This window comes from Erpetoichthys calabaricus, chromosome 4 (assembly GCF_900747795.2).
Source record: "Erpetoichthys calabaricus chromosome 4, fErpCal1.3, whole genome shotgun sequence".
In the NCBI taxonomy this organism is placed as follows: Eukaryota; Metazoa; Chordata; class Cladistia; order Polypteriformes; family Polypteridae; genus Erpetoichthys; species Erpetoichthys calabaricus.
The window spans coordinates 312,950,299-312,969,397 of record NC_041397.2 but is presented as its reverse complement, the minus strand read 5'-3'; the positions used below and the strand labels follow the sequence as shown (position 1 = coordinate 312,969,397).

Sequence of the window (19,099 nt, the reverse complement as noted above, 5' to 3'; positions counted from 1 at the left end):
TCCTCTGTAAATTTTGGCGTATATTCTAGCCTTTGCTAATTTTTTCTTAAATATTTGTCTATCTTACATTTGGCAGGCTAAAAAACTTCAGAATAGCTTGCTATCTCTCTGATTTTTATTAAATCTATCTTTGTCTTTGTATCGGACGCCGTCACATTCTTGTAGTAAGGCGCATGACTGAGCAGATAATGCAGCCAAATTCACAGAGATCCTTGAAGAAAACCTGCTCAAGTTCATGTCCACCTCAGGGGTGACAGACAACCTTTCAGTATGACGAGGACCTCAGATCAGGGCTGTTGGAATTAGAAGAGAATTTTAACTTGGTTATTTAATTATCAGCTTTACCTTTGGAGATGCCAGTAATTAATTAAATAATTTGGTAATTATTTTGCATTGGGTGTGACAAGGATGGTCAGGATTAGAAATGAGGACATTAGAGGCTCAGCTCAAGTTGGACGTTTGTTAGAAAAAGTCAGAGAGGCAAGATTGCGTTGGTTTGGACATGTGCAGATGAGAGATGCTGGGTATAATGAGAGAAAGGTGCTAAGGATAGAGCTGCCAGGCAAGGGGAGGAGAGGAAGGCCTAAGAGAAGGTTTATGGATGTGCTGAGAGAGGACATGAAGGTGATGGGTGTGACAGAGCAAGATACAGAGGACAGAAAGATATGGAAGAAGATGATCCGTTGTGGTAACCCCTAACTGGAGCAGCCGAAAGAAAAAGATTTATTTTCCTTAACTTTCTCTGTAGTAGGGGTCTCCTGCCTACAAACATCTACAAAAAGAGAGGCAGGCTGTTTACTGCCTATTCAGATTACTGATTTATCGTGGCACTGATACAGTTTTACGGGTTCAAGTGGAGGACCCTTCTTGCGTTGGAGTGCACTGTTTGTGCACTGTTTCTACATGGTCCTTTGTCCATAGTGTGGTGTGATGCTGCCTTTCTCAGCTCATTTTTAGGTCCTCTCTGGCAGAAGGGTGTAGGCACTGAAGTTCCCTTCTTGAAGTTATGGCTGCTTCTCAGTCTGGGCTCAGTCATTGGCACAGAGTTCAGTTTTGCAAAGTGGATGTTAGAGCTCATTCAACTCATCCAGCTCCAAGGCTCTATGGGTAATCACTTCCATTACAAAGAAGGTTTGTGAACCTTTTGCTCCACAGAGAACTGGTGGCTTCTCACCCCAAAAAGAGTGGATCATCAGCTTTCAATTCTCCAACAGAGTGTATTTTGAGTCTTTAGTTCTCCCCAAAAGAGACAGATGAGATTAATGCAGCTAGTTTTGAAGGTACGTGAAACCTCTGGTGGATGGATCAAGGTCCCTTCCAGTTACACATCTCCAGTGTTGCCTTATAGGTGCCTTATTTGTCCATCATATCCAGTCACAGTTCACCTTAAAATGAACGTCATTTTGGGTGCCTTTTTGTCTGAAGGACTTTCAATGGGGTGCTTCCTCAACTCTCATTTATACTTTTGTTATCAGATATAGATCAGAGCTGACCAAACTGTTGGTACGAGGAGCAGAACATCCATTCACCTAGGAATGCATGTTGGGAAGTAGAGCTGAATTTCAAAATTAAATCTGCTGTCTTAATAGGCCTTGTCTGCCACTACATACCTAAATGAATGGGCAATGCCCACTTTGTCCTTCAGTTTCACCATGCCAGACTGCCTTAATGCGGTGTCAACTTTCATTTTTGCAATTTTAATTGGTGGTCTGCTGTCTCTACTAACATCTCCTCTTTTTGTGGTTAGATAAGTTACTTTTACAGAGATCAGAAGTTACAGTTAAATACAAATAGTCAAAGTTACACTTGAATGCTGTGCTTTCTTAAAAAAATGCTTTAAATAAAGTAGTTACAATAAAAAAGATAAATAAAACACACTTTAACATTCTTGATTGCATCATAATAAAATCAAATTCTCTAACAGATGTCATCAGTTGTGTGGATACAAAGGTCCAAAAACAGTTATTCAGTATCCGAGATTGAACCACATATAGCAAATTTACTATTGATAATTTTTTTTTTTTTTCAGGTCAGCTTTGCAACTTTGATATTCTGTGGGCACAGTGTCTCTGACGATTTTCTCTTTTGACTTTTGGTTTCGAGACTTGGTGGCAGTTCTTCATTTCTACTGAGGTTTGCTATTATTTCTGCCTTTTCTTTCACTTCCCGCAGTGACTTCACTCTCTCCATCCATCTCGGCTTTGCTTCTCGTTCTTCAGCCTGAATGAGGAGCTCAATGTACTCTGGAGAGGAGAGCGGGTTTGGTCTGAGGGCGATTTCATCAAGTCGTTTAATACTTTCATGATTCTCTGTAATGAGTTTGTAAATCAAGTCTGTCACATCATCCAGTTCATGCTTAAGCCGCTCAAGCATTTGTTCAGTTGTCATCAATTCCCCTTGTGCTTTTTCATATTTCTTCTTAAGCTCATCATATGTCTTTTTGACTTTTTTAATTTCATAGATGAATATGTGCTGTTGGTTGGAGTGAATATTCCACGCACACTTACCGGGACAAACAGTGCAGACCCCGTCCTTCATAGCAGAACATCTGATCTTATCCTCATCATTTGATAAAGAACACGGATAATGACAGGTGAAGTTGCATTTCTGGCAATTAGTGATGAACTCGCCGGCACCTGAAAGGCTCTCTGTTTTTGTGTTAGTTACATACACTTCATACTCAAAATCCTTGTTGCTCTCTATGTCAGTAATATACTTATTTAAAATGTCACGGGTTTGTCTAATTTCTTCACTTTTACTCAATGCATTACTAATTTGAGGCCGTAATCCTTCCACTACCGTCTCCAAGCGTTTGCGCTCCTTAAGCACCTCTTTAGTTAATGCTAAACTGTTAGCATCCATCTTCTCTAAAGCCTTAAAAAACCTCTCCATGCTCTTTGCACCCATGTCCCAAAACATTTTGTCAAACATCAGATCATCACTGCTATCAGTCTCATCAATATCAGCAATAAGGGCTGAATTATTAAATTTGAAAAATAAAGGGCTCCCATCCACATCTTTTGGGAACGGTATGTTAGACTCCGTGACGGCATCCAGAACTGGTGGACGCTGTCCATCTGCAAATGTGGTCAAGACTAGAATGTTATTGATTATGTCTTTACCAAAAATGGACAAAATGGAGTCAAAGACGTACTTCTGTGTGTGTGTCAGTCGAGCTAGGGAAGCCTGAACTACAAAGCACACCGCATTAATATGCTGGACCCCCTGTGGAGATGAAAAACATTCTCGTATCTGCTCAATGATTTGTTTGTCCCGATCAATTCCTCTGGTGTCTCCAAAACCTGGTGTGTCGACTACAGTGAAAGAGTATGGGACATTGAAATAATCCTGGTAGTTCATTTCATAGGCAGTGACAGCAGAAGTTTGACTTTCAGCTTGACTTCTAGATGTTTCTTCATGGATTAACTTGAACCTGAAGTCATCCCCCCACTGGACACCTAAGATAAAGTTGACCATTCCGTTAATCAGGGTGGATTTGCCAGAACCTGTTGCTCCAAGGACCATAATTGTTTTTGAAGGTTTCATGGATGTTCTGTTTCCAAAGGAACATGTTTCTATCTTCTTCACAGTATTTATGAACTGTGATTTCAAAGGCAAAAGGTAAAGTCTTAATTTTCCATCTGTTATGTCCTTACATTTGTCTTTTATATCATGTCTTCCCATAAGCTTTTTAACAGGCAGTGTCCTCACTTCAATTGTATCACTGGCCTGACTCACACCAACTTCACAAATGGCTCTGTGTCTGAGTTGATATGTTGAAGTTGGACGTAACTCTGTGATGGTAAATTTTACACTTTTATCAGTTGTGTTCACAGTCTTCCACTCTTCATCTTCTAGTCGCTTATACTCCACTCTGTACCCTTCTAAGTCACACTTTGGTGGTCTTAACTTTAGGGTTACACTGTCTTCTGTCTGGGAGTCAACCACAAGAGTCTCAGGTTTTGATGGAAGCTGAAAGTTGTGGTTGATGAGACGCCCACATTTATACAAATAGATTGTTGCCCCAAGATATTCACCATCAAGGTTGGAGTGGACGAGAAATCTCATTGTCTTGCTACTTTGGTTAATTTCAGCAAACTCAATGAAACGCTGGGAATGCTGTCTGAAATTCTGGATGATTAACTCTTCACTTGGCTCTGAGAGATGATATGAGGACTTCCTAGAAGGGGCTTGAAGATAGCGTTCCATTTCTGACATGTATGAGCGACACACATGGAGTGAAGTGAAAGTCAAGCAGACAATATTTTTAATACTAGTATTGTAAATTAATGTATCCAGGTCATTTATAACAATATCAAGTTTTATTTCTTTAATTTGATTAAAGAAACTTCTGAGCATAGTGATTTCCTTTTCTCTTTTATCCAGCCATGTTGTTATGATACACTTCTTAAATGGCGACTCCTCCTTCTTCTTCAGAATGTTGTCCAGCTCTCCTTCACTTGTGTCACCCCCCCTGATATTTGGCAAGACCCTTGCCAGTTCTTTTTGAAAGGTATATTTAAATTGATTAAGTATTGATTTGAAGTCATTTGCATTTTTCCTAATTATATTAATGTTATTGACAACACTGTCCTTCATGATGTCATTACACCTCATGATGTGCTCATCTATCTCCTCCAGGACCTCCTGAGATTTGGACACGAGTGCCACACTGATCTCTTTTACAAGCCTAGCAGCCCGTGAGTTGAGATGTTTCAGTGGGTACAGCCAGACCTGGACGGGCACAGCTAGCTTGTCATCTTTGCTAAGTTGCTTTGGCAAATTGTTGTAAATCTGCATGGCATCCTGAAAGCTTGTAGGATTATGATCAAGGAGAAAATCACCATAGAATGTGAGGTTAAGATGGTTAGCAGTTTCCTTGTCAACATCTGTCATTTTTAAGTCTCTTTTTCCATCTTCAGATATACATTTTTTAATTAATGATTCTAATTTTCCTTTATTATCTTGGTTCTCTTCCTCTTTAGAGTCCCTTTGATCAAAAACAAAAAAAGCCTGAGCTCCATACAACACACCTGTGACAACATGGGTGGCCGATTTCTGCTCAAACACTTCTGGATAGACGACGTTCTGATTCCCCAAGTGGCTCGTGCTGAGCTGCTCCATTCTGGTGGTCGTGCTGTAGTGCAGGGTGACCCTGGACTGTCGTTTGGATGATTTGGTGTCTTTGAGGTACTTGGCAGCTCCACCAACCTCAATCAAGCCATACATGAAGCTCGCTTTAAGGGGGTCTGTCATATTTAAGATGGAAGTTTTCTCATCCAAGGAGTCCAAAGTGATGATGTTGAACTGCTTGTTCTTCTGGGGTTTAATTTTGAGGTCTTTCTTGAGGTTTTCCAAGTCCCATAGATTGACATCTGGTGATTAAAACAAAATTAAACAATCAAAAAAATTGTACTTCGGTCAAACGTGAATCCCAAACTGCAGGTGGTCTGTTTGAGACAGCAAACATAAAACATTGAATTTGCTCTTACCTGGAATGAGTGAATCAGTGCGACAGTCATAGAGCATCCCCACCTGGAAAGGTCGGCCCAGGGCGGCCATCTCCAAAGGTGAGCCATCTTGAGATGACAATCCCAGCCTGTGAAATTAAGCACATAAATGATATAAATTCAACAGTTTATTACAATTGTAAGAGTTTTCTCCATTTCTTCATCTTTTAAAGTCTAATACAGGACTTCATGGAGGAAGAAAAGTGCATCTTAGCAGGATGAGCTGAAAGACAGGAATCAGTGCTAGCGGGGGTGCCAGTCCATCAAAGAGTCCCACCTAAGTCACTCATTCTGGTCAGATTGGAGTTACCAATGAACTGGTATTGTAGGTGGTCTGGGCCACTGCATTGTGCAGAGTTTGCATTTTCTGTTCAAATCTCTGTCATTTTTTTTTAAGGACTCTGATCTTCATCTTCATCCTGCCTTTGGCTTACTGTTGCCACAAAAGATCCTGGCTTTCATAACCCTAATATTATATGAAGCAGATTCAATAAATGACTGGATGGAATACTAGTACTTTCAAAGGCATCCATCTTTAAAGAAGCTTCTGATTTTTAATTATTCAGAGAGCTGTAATATCACGAATGTAATGGATTATGTGTCCTGTCGGAGAAAGAGAAAGCCCGTTTAAGAAGCAGGTAGTGATTCACACACAGAGCACATAGAAGATCAAATACAGAACAAAGCATTTAATGTGCTACTTTAGTTACAATGGGATTTGAGAAACTAGTAAATTAAACGATTTTAAGATGAAGTTTATGATGTTCTACTTTAATGGCAAAATAAACTATGTGATTAAAGTGGAAATTTCGAGATTAAAGTTGACATTTCGTGCTTTTTTCCCACTGTGTGCCTATTTTTTTTGTCTGTACCCTAATAAGCTTTCATATGACACTCAGACGGTTCGCTACGAGTCGCCTTTTCACAGCGACTTTGATATGTGATTTCTTTTTTATTTCGGGCACTGTGCGACATTGTGAACTTGAGCTTTCAAGTTTCTCCGACACTCTGTCACTCGATCAACTTTCTTTTGTTGATTATATCACTGTTTAAAAAAACAAATAGTACGTTTTTCCTTTGCCTCCCCTTGGTATTCGCTGAAATTCTTATATTTTCCCCCATGCTTTTCCCATTGTCTTTTCACAGAAGGCTATTTATTTTGATTTGCATATTCAAAGAGGCGTAATTCTGGGAGGAGTTGGGGCGGGACAGCAGGCACGTGCACGTGTGTTACTTTTCACGCTGATCGGGATTTATGTAGCGGAAGAACGTGAAAGTTTGCGTACGTAGATTCCTGCATCTGGATTTTTCTGTGCGTACGCACATTCCGCTTTTGTGCTTACGCCATGTTATAGTGTGAGTTCTACGCACGGTGTTATACATGAGGCTCCAGGTCACTGCCATCTTTTTTCATATTTCTTGAGCTCTGTCAGGTGTCATGGTGGTTGTGAGTGAAGAGACTTTGTCAAGTCCAGCCACAAATTCTCAGGTGGATTGAGATCTGAACTCTGACTTGGCCACTCCAAGACATTCACATTGTTGTTTTGAAGCCATTCCTCTGTAGCTTTGGCTTTATGCTTGGGCTTGTTGTCTTCTCTTAAGGCACAGGATCTTTTCAGACTTCATCAAGTGTTCCTCCATATTTTGTTGTCTTCAATTTCCCCTCAGTAGCCTTCCTGGTCCTGCTGCAAAGAAGCATCTCCACAGCCTGATGCTGCCACTGCCATGCTTCTCAGTGGAAATGGTACATTTTTAATAATGTGAAGTGTAACATAGCATTTAGTCCGATGCCCAATATTCTATTCTGGGCTCCTATAACTATGGATTTTTTTTCTAGCTGCCTTCAGAGTCTCCCACATGCCTTCTGTTTGTTGTTGTTTTTCTTCTTTCTTAATTAAAACAGTGGCTTTGTCTTTGCCACTCTCCTATAAGGGTGCAGCTGATGAAGCCCCTCGGCATAATTGTTGCCTTCACTGTCTCTCCAACATCATTCAGTGTAGCTCATTCAGAGTTCTGTTGATTGCCCCCTCACTCCTGTTCTTCAGTTTTTGTGGATGGCCTGTTCTAGCAGATTTACATCTCCGTCATACGCTTTCCATTTCTTCATGGCCGATGTCACTGCATATTTGGAGACTTGATGATTTTCTTGTTTCCATCCCCTGACTGGTGATTTATTCATTGAGTTTTTTGCTGTGTTCCTTTGTCTTCATTGTGTAGGCAAGACACTATGCTGACTCACCACAAGTTGGACCTTCCAGATACAAACAAGTGACACCTCAGACGGATGATATCCATTGAACTAATGATGGGACTTTAATGTGATGTGTCACATTAAAGCGGGTATCACACACGTGCAATTGGGAGGCAACTAAAGGGCCTGAATAATAGTAGTTCCACACCAGACCAGGGGGTGGCGAGGTGCACTGGCTTTCTCTCTCAATCCTCTGCAGACCATCCACAGGAAATCCCACACATTTCCGGTGCCAAATGATGATGTCACTTCTGGTTCTAACGCCAATAACAATACCACTTCTGGTTTCCGATGCATATGATGACGTCACTTCCGTTTCTGGTGCATAAAGACGTCACTTTCCTGTCCAGATGACATTACTTCTATTTCCGGTCCCAAGCACTTCACTTCCTGTCTTGGCCTTTAAAGTCGCCATCTTTAACAGCCTTAAGTTAGTTCTGTTTTGGACTCTGACCTGTGAAGAACTCACAAAAATGTACCCATTTGCATCCAAGACATAATATACAAGTGGCTGCCCCAAACCTTTTTGATGTCTCTGGATCATTCCTATCACAAGAGGTAATAGCTATAAGATCAATCATTGTGTGTTTTGTATTTGTAATTAGAGATTTGTTTTAATTTTGACATTAAAGAATCTTTTTCTGTTGCCAAAAAAGCCAAATTAAATCCACTGGGTTTCAGTGTTGTATAACAATAAAATGTGAAAAGGTGTGCAGGCCCCTTCCACGGGTTGATAACCCATAATAATATCAAGACTACTGCAGTGCCTCCACACGGCCCAACATAGTAAAGTGGCTTCCTTGCAGCCCCAGGCTAAACTGCAGTTCATCACAGGCAGACCAGGCTTGGCAGTCAGGTTTGTCCAAGAAAAAGAAAACTACTCTGAATCCAAACTGGGAGACTGGCAGATACCACTAAGCCGCTACCTTGTACCTTTTGATTTTATAGCAATGGATTAGCAAGGAGGAAGTAAGGACAGCTATGAAGAGGATGAAAAATGGAAAGGCCGTTGGTCCAGATGACATACCTGTGGAAGCACTGAGGTGTTTAGGAGAGATGACAGTGGAGTTTTTGACCAGATTGTTTAATGGAATCTTGGAAAGTGAGAGGATGCCCAAGGAGTGGAGAAGAAGTGTACTGGTGCCAATATTTAAGAATAAGGGGGATGTGCAGGACTGTAATAACTACAGGGGGGTTAAATTGATGAGCCACAGCATGAAGTTATGGGAAAGAGTATTGAAAGCTCAGTTAAGAAGTGAGGTGATGATTAATGAGCAGCAGGATTGTTTCATGCCAAGAAAAAGCACCACAGACGTGATGTTTGCTCTGAGGATGTTGATGGAGAAGTTTAGAGAAGGCCAGAAGGAGTTGCTTTGTGTTTTTGTGGACCTGGAGAAAGCATATGACAGGGTGCCTGAGAGGAGTTGTGGTATTGTATGAGGAAATCAGGAGTGGCAGAGAAGTACGTAAGAGTTGTACAGGACATGTACGAGGTTAAATGTGACAGTGGTGAGGTCTGCGGTAGGAGCGACGGATGCATTCAACATGGAGGTGGGATTACATCATAGATCGGCTCTGAGCCCTTTCTTATTTGCAATGGTGATGAGCTGGTTGACAGGCGAGATTAGACAGGAGTCCCCATGGACTATGATGTTTGCTGATGACATTGTGATGTGTAGCGATAGTAGGGAGCAGGTTGAGGAGACCCTGGAGAAGTGGAGATATTCTCTAGAGAGGAGAGGAATGAATGTCAGTAGGAACAAGACAGAATACATGTGTGTAAATGAGAGGGAGGTCAGTGGAATGGTGAGAATGCAAGGAGAAGAGTTGGCGAAGGTGGATGAGTTTAAATGCTTGGGATCAACAGTACAGAGTAATGGGGATTGTAGAAAAAGGTGAAGAAGAGAGTGCAGGCAGGGTGGAATGGATGGAGAAGAATGTCAGGAGTGATTTGCGACAGACGGGTATCAGCAAGAGTGAAAAGGAAGGTCTACAGGACGGTAGTGAGACCAGCTATGTTATATGGGTTGAAAACGGTGTCACTGACCAGAAAGCAGGAGACAGAGCTGGAGGTGGCAGAGTTAAAGATGCTAAGAGTTGCATTGGGTGTGACGAGGATGGACAGGATTACAAATGAGTACATTAGAGGGTCATCTTAAGTTGGACTGTTGGGAGACAAAGTCAGAAAGGTGAGATTGTGTTGGTTTGGACATGTGCAGAGGAGAGATGCTGAGTATACTGAGAGAAGGGTGCTAAAGATATAGCTGCCAGGAAAAAGGAAAAGAGGAAGGCCTAAGAGAAGGTTTATGGATGTGGTGAGAGAGGACATGCAGGAGGTGGGTTGTATGGTAAGATATGAAAAAAGATGATCCGCTGTGGCAGCCCCTAACGGGAGCTGCCCAATGAAGAAGAGGAAGAAGAAGTCAAAGCCGAGGCCCAACACTGAGAAATGTGGCTGGTGTCAGGAAAGGCAGCTGGTTTATAATAAGCTTGCCAAAACAAAATAAATGTCTGCTTGACTTTCTTATAACAAAGAAGAGAGGGGGCTAGTTCAATATACTGTATAATGACCCCACATGAATGTGTGAAGGCTTAAAGAGGCAGAAGAAGAAACTAGTTTTAATGTAACTTCAGAGGCATTATAACATCCATCCATTTTTCAACCCGCTGAATCCGAACACAGGGTCACGGGGGTCTGCTGGAGCCAATCCCAGCCAACACAGGGCACAAGGCAGGAACCAATCCTGGGCAGGGTGCCAACCCACCACAGGACACACACAAACACATCCACACTAGGGCCAATTTAGAATCGCCAATCCACCTAACCTGCATGTCTTTGGACTGTGGGAGGAAACCGGAGCGCCCGGAGGAAACCCACGCAGACACGGGGAGAACATGCAAACTCCACGCAGGGAGGACCCGGGAAGCGAACCCAGGTCCCCAGATCTCCCAACTGCGAAGCAGCAGCGCTACCCACTGCGCCACTGTGCCGCCGCATTATAACATTCACAGAGAAAAATGGAATGGAAACCCTAATTATTAAACTTGTGATACAACCATGATTTGCTACACTTTTCCTAACACTGTGAGCCAACACAATGCCAGGATTTTACCCAAAACTTGCCAGTTGTTACCCAGCCAGACCAATAGGCCTCAGCACTCGAGAAGCATCTGCAAAGTGCTGATAGATAAATGCTGTCTGTTTACACAAGCATCCCATTGTCTGCACAGGCTCCATAAAGTTGTGTTTTACAGGTTGATGCACCCATTCTGATGGTCTGAAGATACCTGAGCAACTTCTCTCCCTGTAGTATATTGTAGTGTGGACCTTTGGAGATTCCATAGTGATAAGGAATTATGGGTATTGGGGAGCTTAAAGGAAGTGACATAAAATATAAGACTGTGCAACGTGTAATCTAAAAAAAAAGGACCTGTTAAAGTTTATTACATTGAACCTGTCTCCGTCTTCTTCCTTTTTTATTGGTACAATATTATTGTCCATAGATATAACACTGGCGACGAGGATGCGACGGATTTAAAAGTGCACCGCTATGGCTACGCAACGTGTAAAGTAAGTTTTTTTTTTTCCGCTGGAGAGGAAAGAGAAAAGCTGCAAGTTTTTTTTTTTTTCTATTTCTGTGGTAACGTTTCTTAGTCATTCACTGAAGATGAGCACAAGGGATACAATGGCAATGATAACGGGACATTTCGGGCCATTCGATGATTCAGTTGAGCAATGGGGCGATTATACAGAGCGATTTGAGTTTTTTGTGAAAGCCAACGCCATTGACGATGACTTGAAAGTGCCGACATTTCTTAGCGTTATCGGGGCAAAGACATTTAGTCTACTGAGAAGTTTGGTACGGCCAGGAAAACCCGGTGACAAGTCATTTGACGATATTGCAAAGATTCTGGACTCACATTTTTCGCCTAAGCCGTTATTAATAGCTGAAAGATTTAGATTTCACAAACGGAACCAGGAAGAAGGCGAGTCTGTTGCTCAATATGTAGCGGTACTCAAGAAACTTACAGAATATTGTGAATTTGGTGCTAATTTGGATGACGCCTTACGGGACAGGCTAGTGTGCGGATTGAGAAGTGAGGGCCTTCAGAAGCGGTTACTCACTGAGGCCAACCTCACATTGCAGAAAGCGATTGAGATAGCCGTGTCTATGGAGCTGGCTGCTAAAGAAGCACAGCAGTTAGGGGCAGCTGCTAGAGTACACAGAGTGCAAGCAGACTCAAACAAACAAACAGGGGGCACCAAACAGTGTTACAGATGTGGAAAGATGGATCACCATCCAGCGAATTGCTGGGCAAAAGAACTGATATGCCGTAGCTGTAAAAAAAAAAAGGGCACGTGGAGCGTGCATGTAGAGCAAAGAGAAAGGAAGGCACAGACAAGGGGGAAACAGGGAAAGATAAAAAGGCATCCTGGTCTTATAAAAAGAAAAATTTGCACGTGGTACAGAAAGAAAATAAAACTGACAGTGAGACTGATTCTGAGGCTGAGCTACTAATTAAAACACTGAATAAAAAAAGAGGCTCAGCAGCATATACTATTACTGCCATGCTGGAAGGGCACCCTGTGAAGATGGAGGTGGATACTGGAGCAGCGGTCTCCCTAATATCAGAGAAACTGTTTAAGAAAAAATTAAATCACCTTCCACTGAAACACCCTAGGATCATAATAAAGACATACACTGGGGAGAGTGTGCCTATGTTGGGTAAAACAAAGGTTCAGGTTGAACTAAATGGGCAAAGAACCAAATTGCCTGTATATATTGTAAAAGGTGATTATCCAGCTCTGATGGGCAGTTCGTGGCTAGAAAAAGTACAGTTGGATTGGACCAAAGTGAATGCTGTGTCTGTTGAACAGTCCGAGTTGAATTTGGTCCTGAGAAAGCACCAAGCTGTATTCCAAGAGGAACTGGGGAGTATAACAGGGATTAAAGTGACACTCCGGGTGCAACAAAATTGTCAGCCAAGATTTTTAAAGGCAAGGAGTGTTCCTTACGCTTTAAGACCTAAGGTGGAGGCGGACATTGACCGGCTTGTCAAACTAGGAGTCCTAGACCCTGTTTCTCATTCTGAGTGGGCCACACCTGTGGTTCCGGTGGTCAAGTCTGATGGATCTGTACGATTATGTGGGAACATTAAGGAAGAAGACAACTGTGAATGGGAATCAGTGCACCACCAGCAGGACAATCCTGGCATTAAAAAGGAGGAGGACTGTGAATTGGCAATAGTGGGCATTAAAGAGGAATCTGAACGAATATCTGCTAGTGCTGACATTCAGAAAAATGAGCCTGGTAGAGGTGTCAAGGAAGAAGACGTCAAATCAGAGTGTGTGTGCCGGCATGTGTCTGCAAATGAAGAAGGCACTGGATCAGGCCACCTGCAACATGGCCAATCTGGATAAAACCTTAAGCAGGCTAGAAAAGTATGGGCTGCGTGTAAACAAGGAGAAATGTGACTTTTTCAAAATGTCTGTGGAGTACCTAGGACATGTTATTGATTCTGAGGGGTTGCACACAGCTCCTTCAAAAGTGAAGGCAATAGTAGATGCCCCTGCTCCAAGCAATGTCAGCCAACTGAGATCATTCTTGGGGCTCACAATTATGAGATCAAATACAGGCGTTCGGAGGCACATGGAAATGCAGATGGTTTGTCAAGACTTCCCCTACCTGACCAACCCAGAGAACAAGGGCAAAAGATTTTTTACTTTAAGATGGTGGAAAATGCACCTATCACTGCCCACCAGATTAAGCAAGAAAACCAAGGGTGATTATACACTGTCAAAACTACTCACCTGCATTCTTAAAGGGCAGGACCTTAGCACCCTTAATGCACTGCCTGATGTTCAGCCTTACCTTTCACGGGGAAAGGAGCTATCTGTGACAGCAGGATGCCTCATGTGGGGCATGCGAGTAATTATTACCACAAAGGTTGAGGAAACCCATTCTGGATGAGTTACATCTTGGGACACTGTGGTATAGTTCGAATGAAAGAGCTAGCCCGGAGTTATTTTTGGTGGCCTGGACTGGATCGTGATATTGAGGAAAAAGGCAAATTCATGTTCATCATGTCAAGGCCTCAGAAATATGCCAAGTCCAGCACCATTGCATCCATGGAATGGCCTGCCAGTCCTTGGCAACGCGTTCATTTTAGATTTTGCAGGACCTGTAGAGGGTGTTATGGTTCTGGTCGCAGTGGATGCACATTCTAAGTGGCCTGAGATCACTGTCATGCCCAACATCACATCAGAAAAGACAATCCAAACCTTAAGAGAGATGTTTGCACGTTTTGGACTGCCAGAGCAGATCGTGACGGATAATGGGCCTTCTTTTGTATCCCAAGAAATGGAAGAATTCTAAAAGGTAATGGTATTAAACATCTCCTATCTAGCCCTTATCATCCTTCAACTAATGGCCTGCTGAAAGAATGGTGCAAACCCTTAAACATGCTCTTAAAGCATCCAAAAGTGAAGCACCTTTCAAACAACGTCTTTATACCTTTCTTCTTAAATATCGTAACACACCCCATGCAACAACAGGTATGTCCACCAGCTGATCTGTTCCTAAAAAGGCAGCTGAGAACACGTCTTGATTTGTTGAGACCAGCTACCACTCAAATGAGAGTTTATGATAAGCAGCACGATTAAGTAAAACAACGTGCCAAGCGGGCTAAAGATCGTGAGTTTTTTCAGTGGAGATGCTGTCCTTGCTCGTAACTATTCCACCACTGAGAAATGGGTACCAGCAACCATTCTTCAAAGATTGGACCTGTCTCTTATAAGGTATGCACACGAGACCCACCAGACATGGAGACGACATGTTGAACAGCTGTTACCCTCTATACCTGTTGAAGAAGCCGGTAGCACAGAAACGTCTGAGGAACCTAGTTTTAGTGAGTTGATCCAAAGCCAGCCAGGAATACCACCTGACTCTCCTGTTTCAATTCCTGCCGATGCTGTCGTGCCAAGGTTACCTGAGGTTGCCTTAGGGGATGAACATACCTCAGCTGTACGACGTAACCCTCTCAGAAGCAGGAAGCCTCCTGACCGTCTTAACTTATGAAAACTAACTATATGTATATGGAGATAAAGGCACAAAATAATACCTTATGTTAGCAGGATGTTGAGGTCATTTATCCTCTTTCCTTTGTTGGAATGTAATTGCATTGATAACAGTATGTGTTCTGTTTCATGTTTATTTTCCTGTTCTTAATAGCAGATGTTGTTTGTTATATGTTAGTCGAGTTTACAATTTTAAGCGGGAAGGAATATGTAGTATATTGTAGTCTGGACCTTTGGAGATTCCATAGTGATAAGGAGTTATGGGTATTGGGGAGCTTAAAGGAAGTGACATAAAATATAAGACTGTGCAACGTGTAATCTAAAAAAAGGACCTGTTAAAGTTTATTACCTTGAACCTGTCTCCGTCTTCTTCCTTTTTATTGGTACAATATTATTGTCCATAGATATAACACTCCCCCTCATTTTTATTCAATGGATGTTAAAACATTTGAACATTAGAAAAATGTTGACGAGAACTGGCCATTCAGCCCAGCAAAGTTCGCCAGCCCTATTCACTTAATTCTCCCAAAATAACATCAAGTCGAATTTTGAAAGTCCCTAAAGACTACCACACTACTTGGTCACTTATTCCATGTCTCTGTGGCTGTCTGTGTTAAGAAACACTTCCTAATGTTTGTGTGAAATTTACAATTAACAACTTTCGAACGGTCTTCCAATGTTCTTGATTTACTCATTTTAAAGTCACAGACTTGATCCATAATTTTAAACACTTCAGTCAGGTCTCCTCTAAATCTTCATTTGCTTAAACTGAAAAGGCTCCGCTCTTTTAATGTTTCCTCATAACTCATCCCTGAGCCTGGCCGCTCATCTTTAGACTTTTCTTAGCTCTGCTATGTCCTTTTTGTAGCCTGGAGACCAAAACTGCACACCGTACTCCAGATTAGGCCTCACCAGTGTGTTATAAAGCTTGAGCAGAACCTCCTGTGACTTGTACTCCACACATCAAGGCGCTATATAACCTGACATTCTGTTAGCCTTCTTAATGACTTCTGAACACTGTCTTTATGAGTGCAAAAATGTGTAAAAGAAACTGTAAAAAGTGCAAGTGCAAACGTGTAATGATTCAGTAAATTCCAGATTATCTGCCAATCCACCTATCCTTTTATTATCTGCAAACCTAACCAGTTTGTTACTTATATTATTTTCCAAATCATTTATATAAATTAAAAATAGCAGTGCCCCTGCTTCCTGTGCCTGAGCCAATTCTGCACCCATCTAAAAACATCACCCTGAACTCCCATTTATTTTAGTTTGATGCCCACCCTCTCATCCCCTCTCATCTGGCACCTTATCAAATGCTTTCTGAATGTCACGATAAATAATACCATACGCACCACTCTGCTCAGATCCCTTTGTTGCTTCCTCACAGAATTCTACCATGTTAGTAAAATGTGATCTCCATCTTCTCTGCCCGTACTGACTGTTCAGTAAAACTCCTTCTCTTGCCATGTGCTGCTCCTTATCCTTAATACTTCCTTCCATTAATTTGCATGTTTAGCTTACTTGCTGTTTTGTCTTGATAGAGTTCTATATTACTCTTCTTTCCCCTTTTGTATTCTTTATTGTGAGGCCTTTGTCAGAATGCCTCAAATCCCATAGACTTACCTGTTTATAAGGTATTGTACTTTATAACTTCTCCCCATCTTCCCTTCTACATCTATAACCTCAAACAATTACAGAGTAAAAGACAAACAGGAGTTAAGTTACGACTTTAAATAATGTATTATTGATAATTCTCATAAAATAATAACAATGAGCAATGTACAAGTGAATACTGGCAACCATACAACCTGATAAATGCTGATGTGTAGTTTTAGGTGGCACACAGACTCGTTAGTTACTCCTAATGTCTCTAGTTAAGTTATCATTTCTAGCTTTCTTCAGGATGGGCCGAATGCCTGACTAAATATGGCTGCTAGGCTGTTCTTCTCAGTGTGATCTTCTTTTCAGTTCATGGTGTGAGATGCTCCTTCATCATGATTGTGTGAGAGAGATAAGGAGGGGTAAAGCAGCCAAATTTATACATTCGTTGTTCAAATCCTTACACCAATAATGCATTGTTCTATTGAATGGCCTCTGATTCAAACCAATCCCAAACAGCCATAATTCACACCAATGGGGACACACAATACCTTTTACACCCGCCCCCAAAACTATTTGTTGTTCTGATGCTTGCCAGCTAGGTAGTTTGGCCTTCCTGTTGGGTGGGATTGAGAGAGTCCTGCAGAGAATCTCTTGTTTAACCGGCTGTAGGCACTTCTCCCGTCCCTGTCATAAAAGTCACTAATCTGACTTGGCCCTAAGTGGGGGAATGGTTAGTTAAACATCAAATCATTGCTGTTCTTATTAATAATATAACACTAATATTACATTTCTTTGTCTAAGTTACAAATAAAGACATACAAAATATTTATCAAATTATATACACAATTTCACACACCAACACTTAAACACTCTTTTTATATAACAGGATAATATTTGCCTTTTTTCAGTCATTAAGAATTTCCCCAGTGCACTCAAACTTCTTAAAAATATACGTATTTGTATTCGCTAACCTCCCAAAGAACTTGAAGGTAAATATTTGCTGGCCCTGCAGACTTTCTTGATTTTAGCCTATTTAATCTGAGCAGCTCTTCTCTCTGGACAATTTCAAAATCCCTCAGGAAGACCTCAAGTAAGTAGTCCTCTCGGACTACGGCCAAGATGGCCGGCTACTTTCATTCAGATGACAGCCGAAATGCCCGATGCCTATCAAACCACAAATATCAGGTACAAACTAGAAGGTGAAATTTCCACTAACTAGGTTAAATCTTGGGGGTTCTGGAAATCTAAGGGGGCAGGACTTACATCTGTCAATTTTTTGATCGGTACTGGTGCCATTTTATACTGCTCCTGATGCACTGCACATCCTTCTTAGCTGTTCTTTAAGTGCTAAAATACTGAAAGAATCTCTTTCGGTTGTCTTTTGTCTTGTCTGCTATATTCCTCTCTTGTCTTTTATCTTCTCTAACGTCTTTGTTAATGGTTGCCCTCATTTTCTCATACATCCTACAAATCACATTGGAGTCACTACTCCATCAATCCATCCATTTTCCAACCCGCTGAATCCAAACACAGGGTCACGGGGGTCTGCTGGAGCCAATCCCAGCCAACACAGGGCACAAGGCAGGAACCAATTCTGGGCAGGGTGCCAATCCACCCCAGGTCACTACTCTTATATGCCATATTCATTTCTTTTTTCCTTTGCAGTTTCTTTTTCACCTCTTCATTAACCCATTGTGAAGGTTTTTAAATTTCCCATTGATTCCTAATTTAGGTATGTACCTGTCTTGCATCACATGTAAAACATTTTTAAACCTTTGCCACTGCTCCACGACTGTCTCCACACTTAAATGCTTATCCCAGTCCATCCTCCTTAGACTTTGCCGCATGTACTCTGAAGTTGCCCTACCAGAGTCAAACTTAACAGTCTCCATCTCCGCATTCACGCTCTTCCAATACACTGAGAATTACATTATATTATTGTCACTTGACCACAGTGTTTCAATCACCTCTACACCCTCAATTCTGTCCTGATTATTATAAAATACTAAATCCAGAGAGGTGTCCCCATGCATTTGTGCTTTAACCTACTGTGTTAAAAACAGCCCCTGATTACGCCTAAAAACTCCTGCTATACTACTGCACTGTTTGCAAGGCTATCCCAGATAAAATTCAAGTAGTTGAAGTTCCCCATGATTATAATATCACTCTTTAAACATGCCTTTTTAATATTATTAAAGAGATGTGCATTGAAGTTATTGTCTGCATTAGGTGGTCTATAACACACTCCCAAAATAAGGCCTCTTTCCCTAATGCTTTCCAAGGGAAGCCAGATGTCCTCACTAAGATGGGACTCATTATCCAATTTTAGATGTTAGGAGATCAATGTGCTCTTCGTTTTCTTTCGGCTGCTCCCGTTAGAGGTTGCCACAATGGATCATCCTCTTCCATATTTTACTGTCCTCGTCATTTTGCTCTGTCACACCCATCACCTGCATGTCCTCTCTCACCACATCCATAAACCTTCTCTTAGGCCTTCCTCTTTTCCTCTTACCCGGCAGCTCTATCCTTAGCATCCTTCTCCCAATATACCCAGCATCTCTCCTCTGCACATATCCAAACCAACACAATCACACCTCTCTGACTTTGTCTCCCAACAGTCCAACTTAAGCTGACCCTCTAATGTACTCATATCTA

The 19,099-nt window shown here is 41.8% G+C and overlaps 1 protein-coding gene across 24 annotated transcripts in view; it reads right to left on the bottom strand.

Moving 5' to 3' along the window:
- Positions 1-770: 770 nt before the first annotated feature.
- The window catches only part of LOC114644948 (uncharacterized), a 427,949-nt gene continuing 409,620 nt past the window's right edge, over positions 771-19,099 (bottom strand). For 7 of the 24 annotated variants that reach the window (XM_051925794.1, XM_051925800.1, XM_051925789.1 and 4 more), the window contains one exon: positions 771-5,190. In XM_051925794.1, the coding sequence (XP_051781754.1) occupies positions 2,026-5,190 (3,165 nt within the window). In that variant the 3' untranslated portion in view covers positions 771-2,025. Of the gene's footprint in view, positions 5,212-19,099 lie in introns of all 24 variants that reach the window. The other 17 variants (XM_051925798.1, XM_051925813.1, XM_051925816.1 and 14 more) reach the window with 8 other exon arrangements.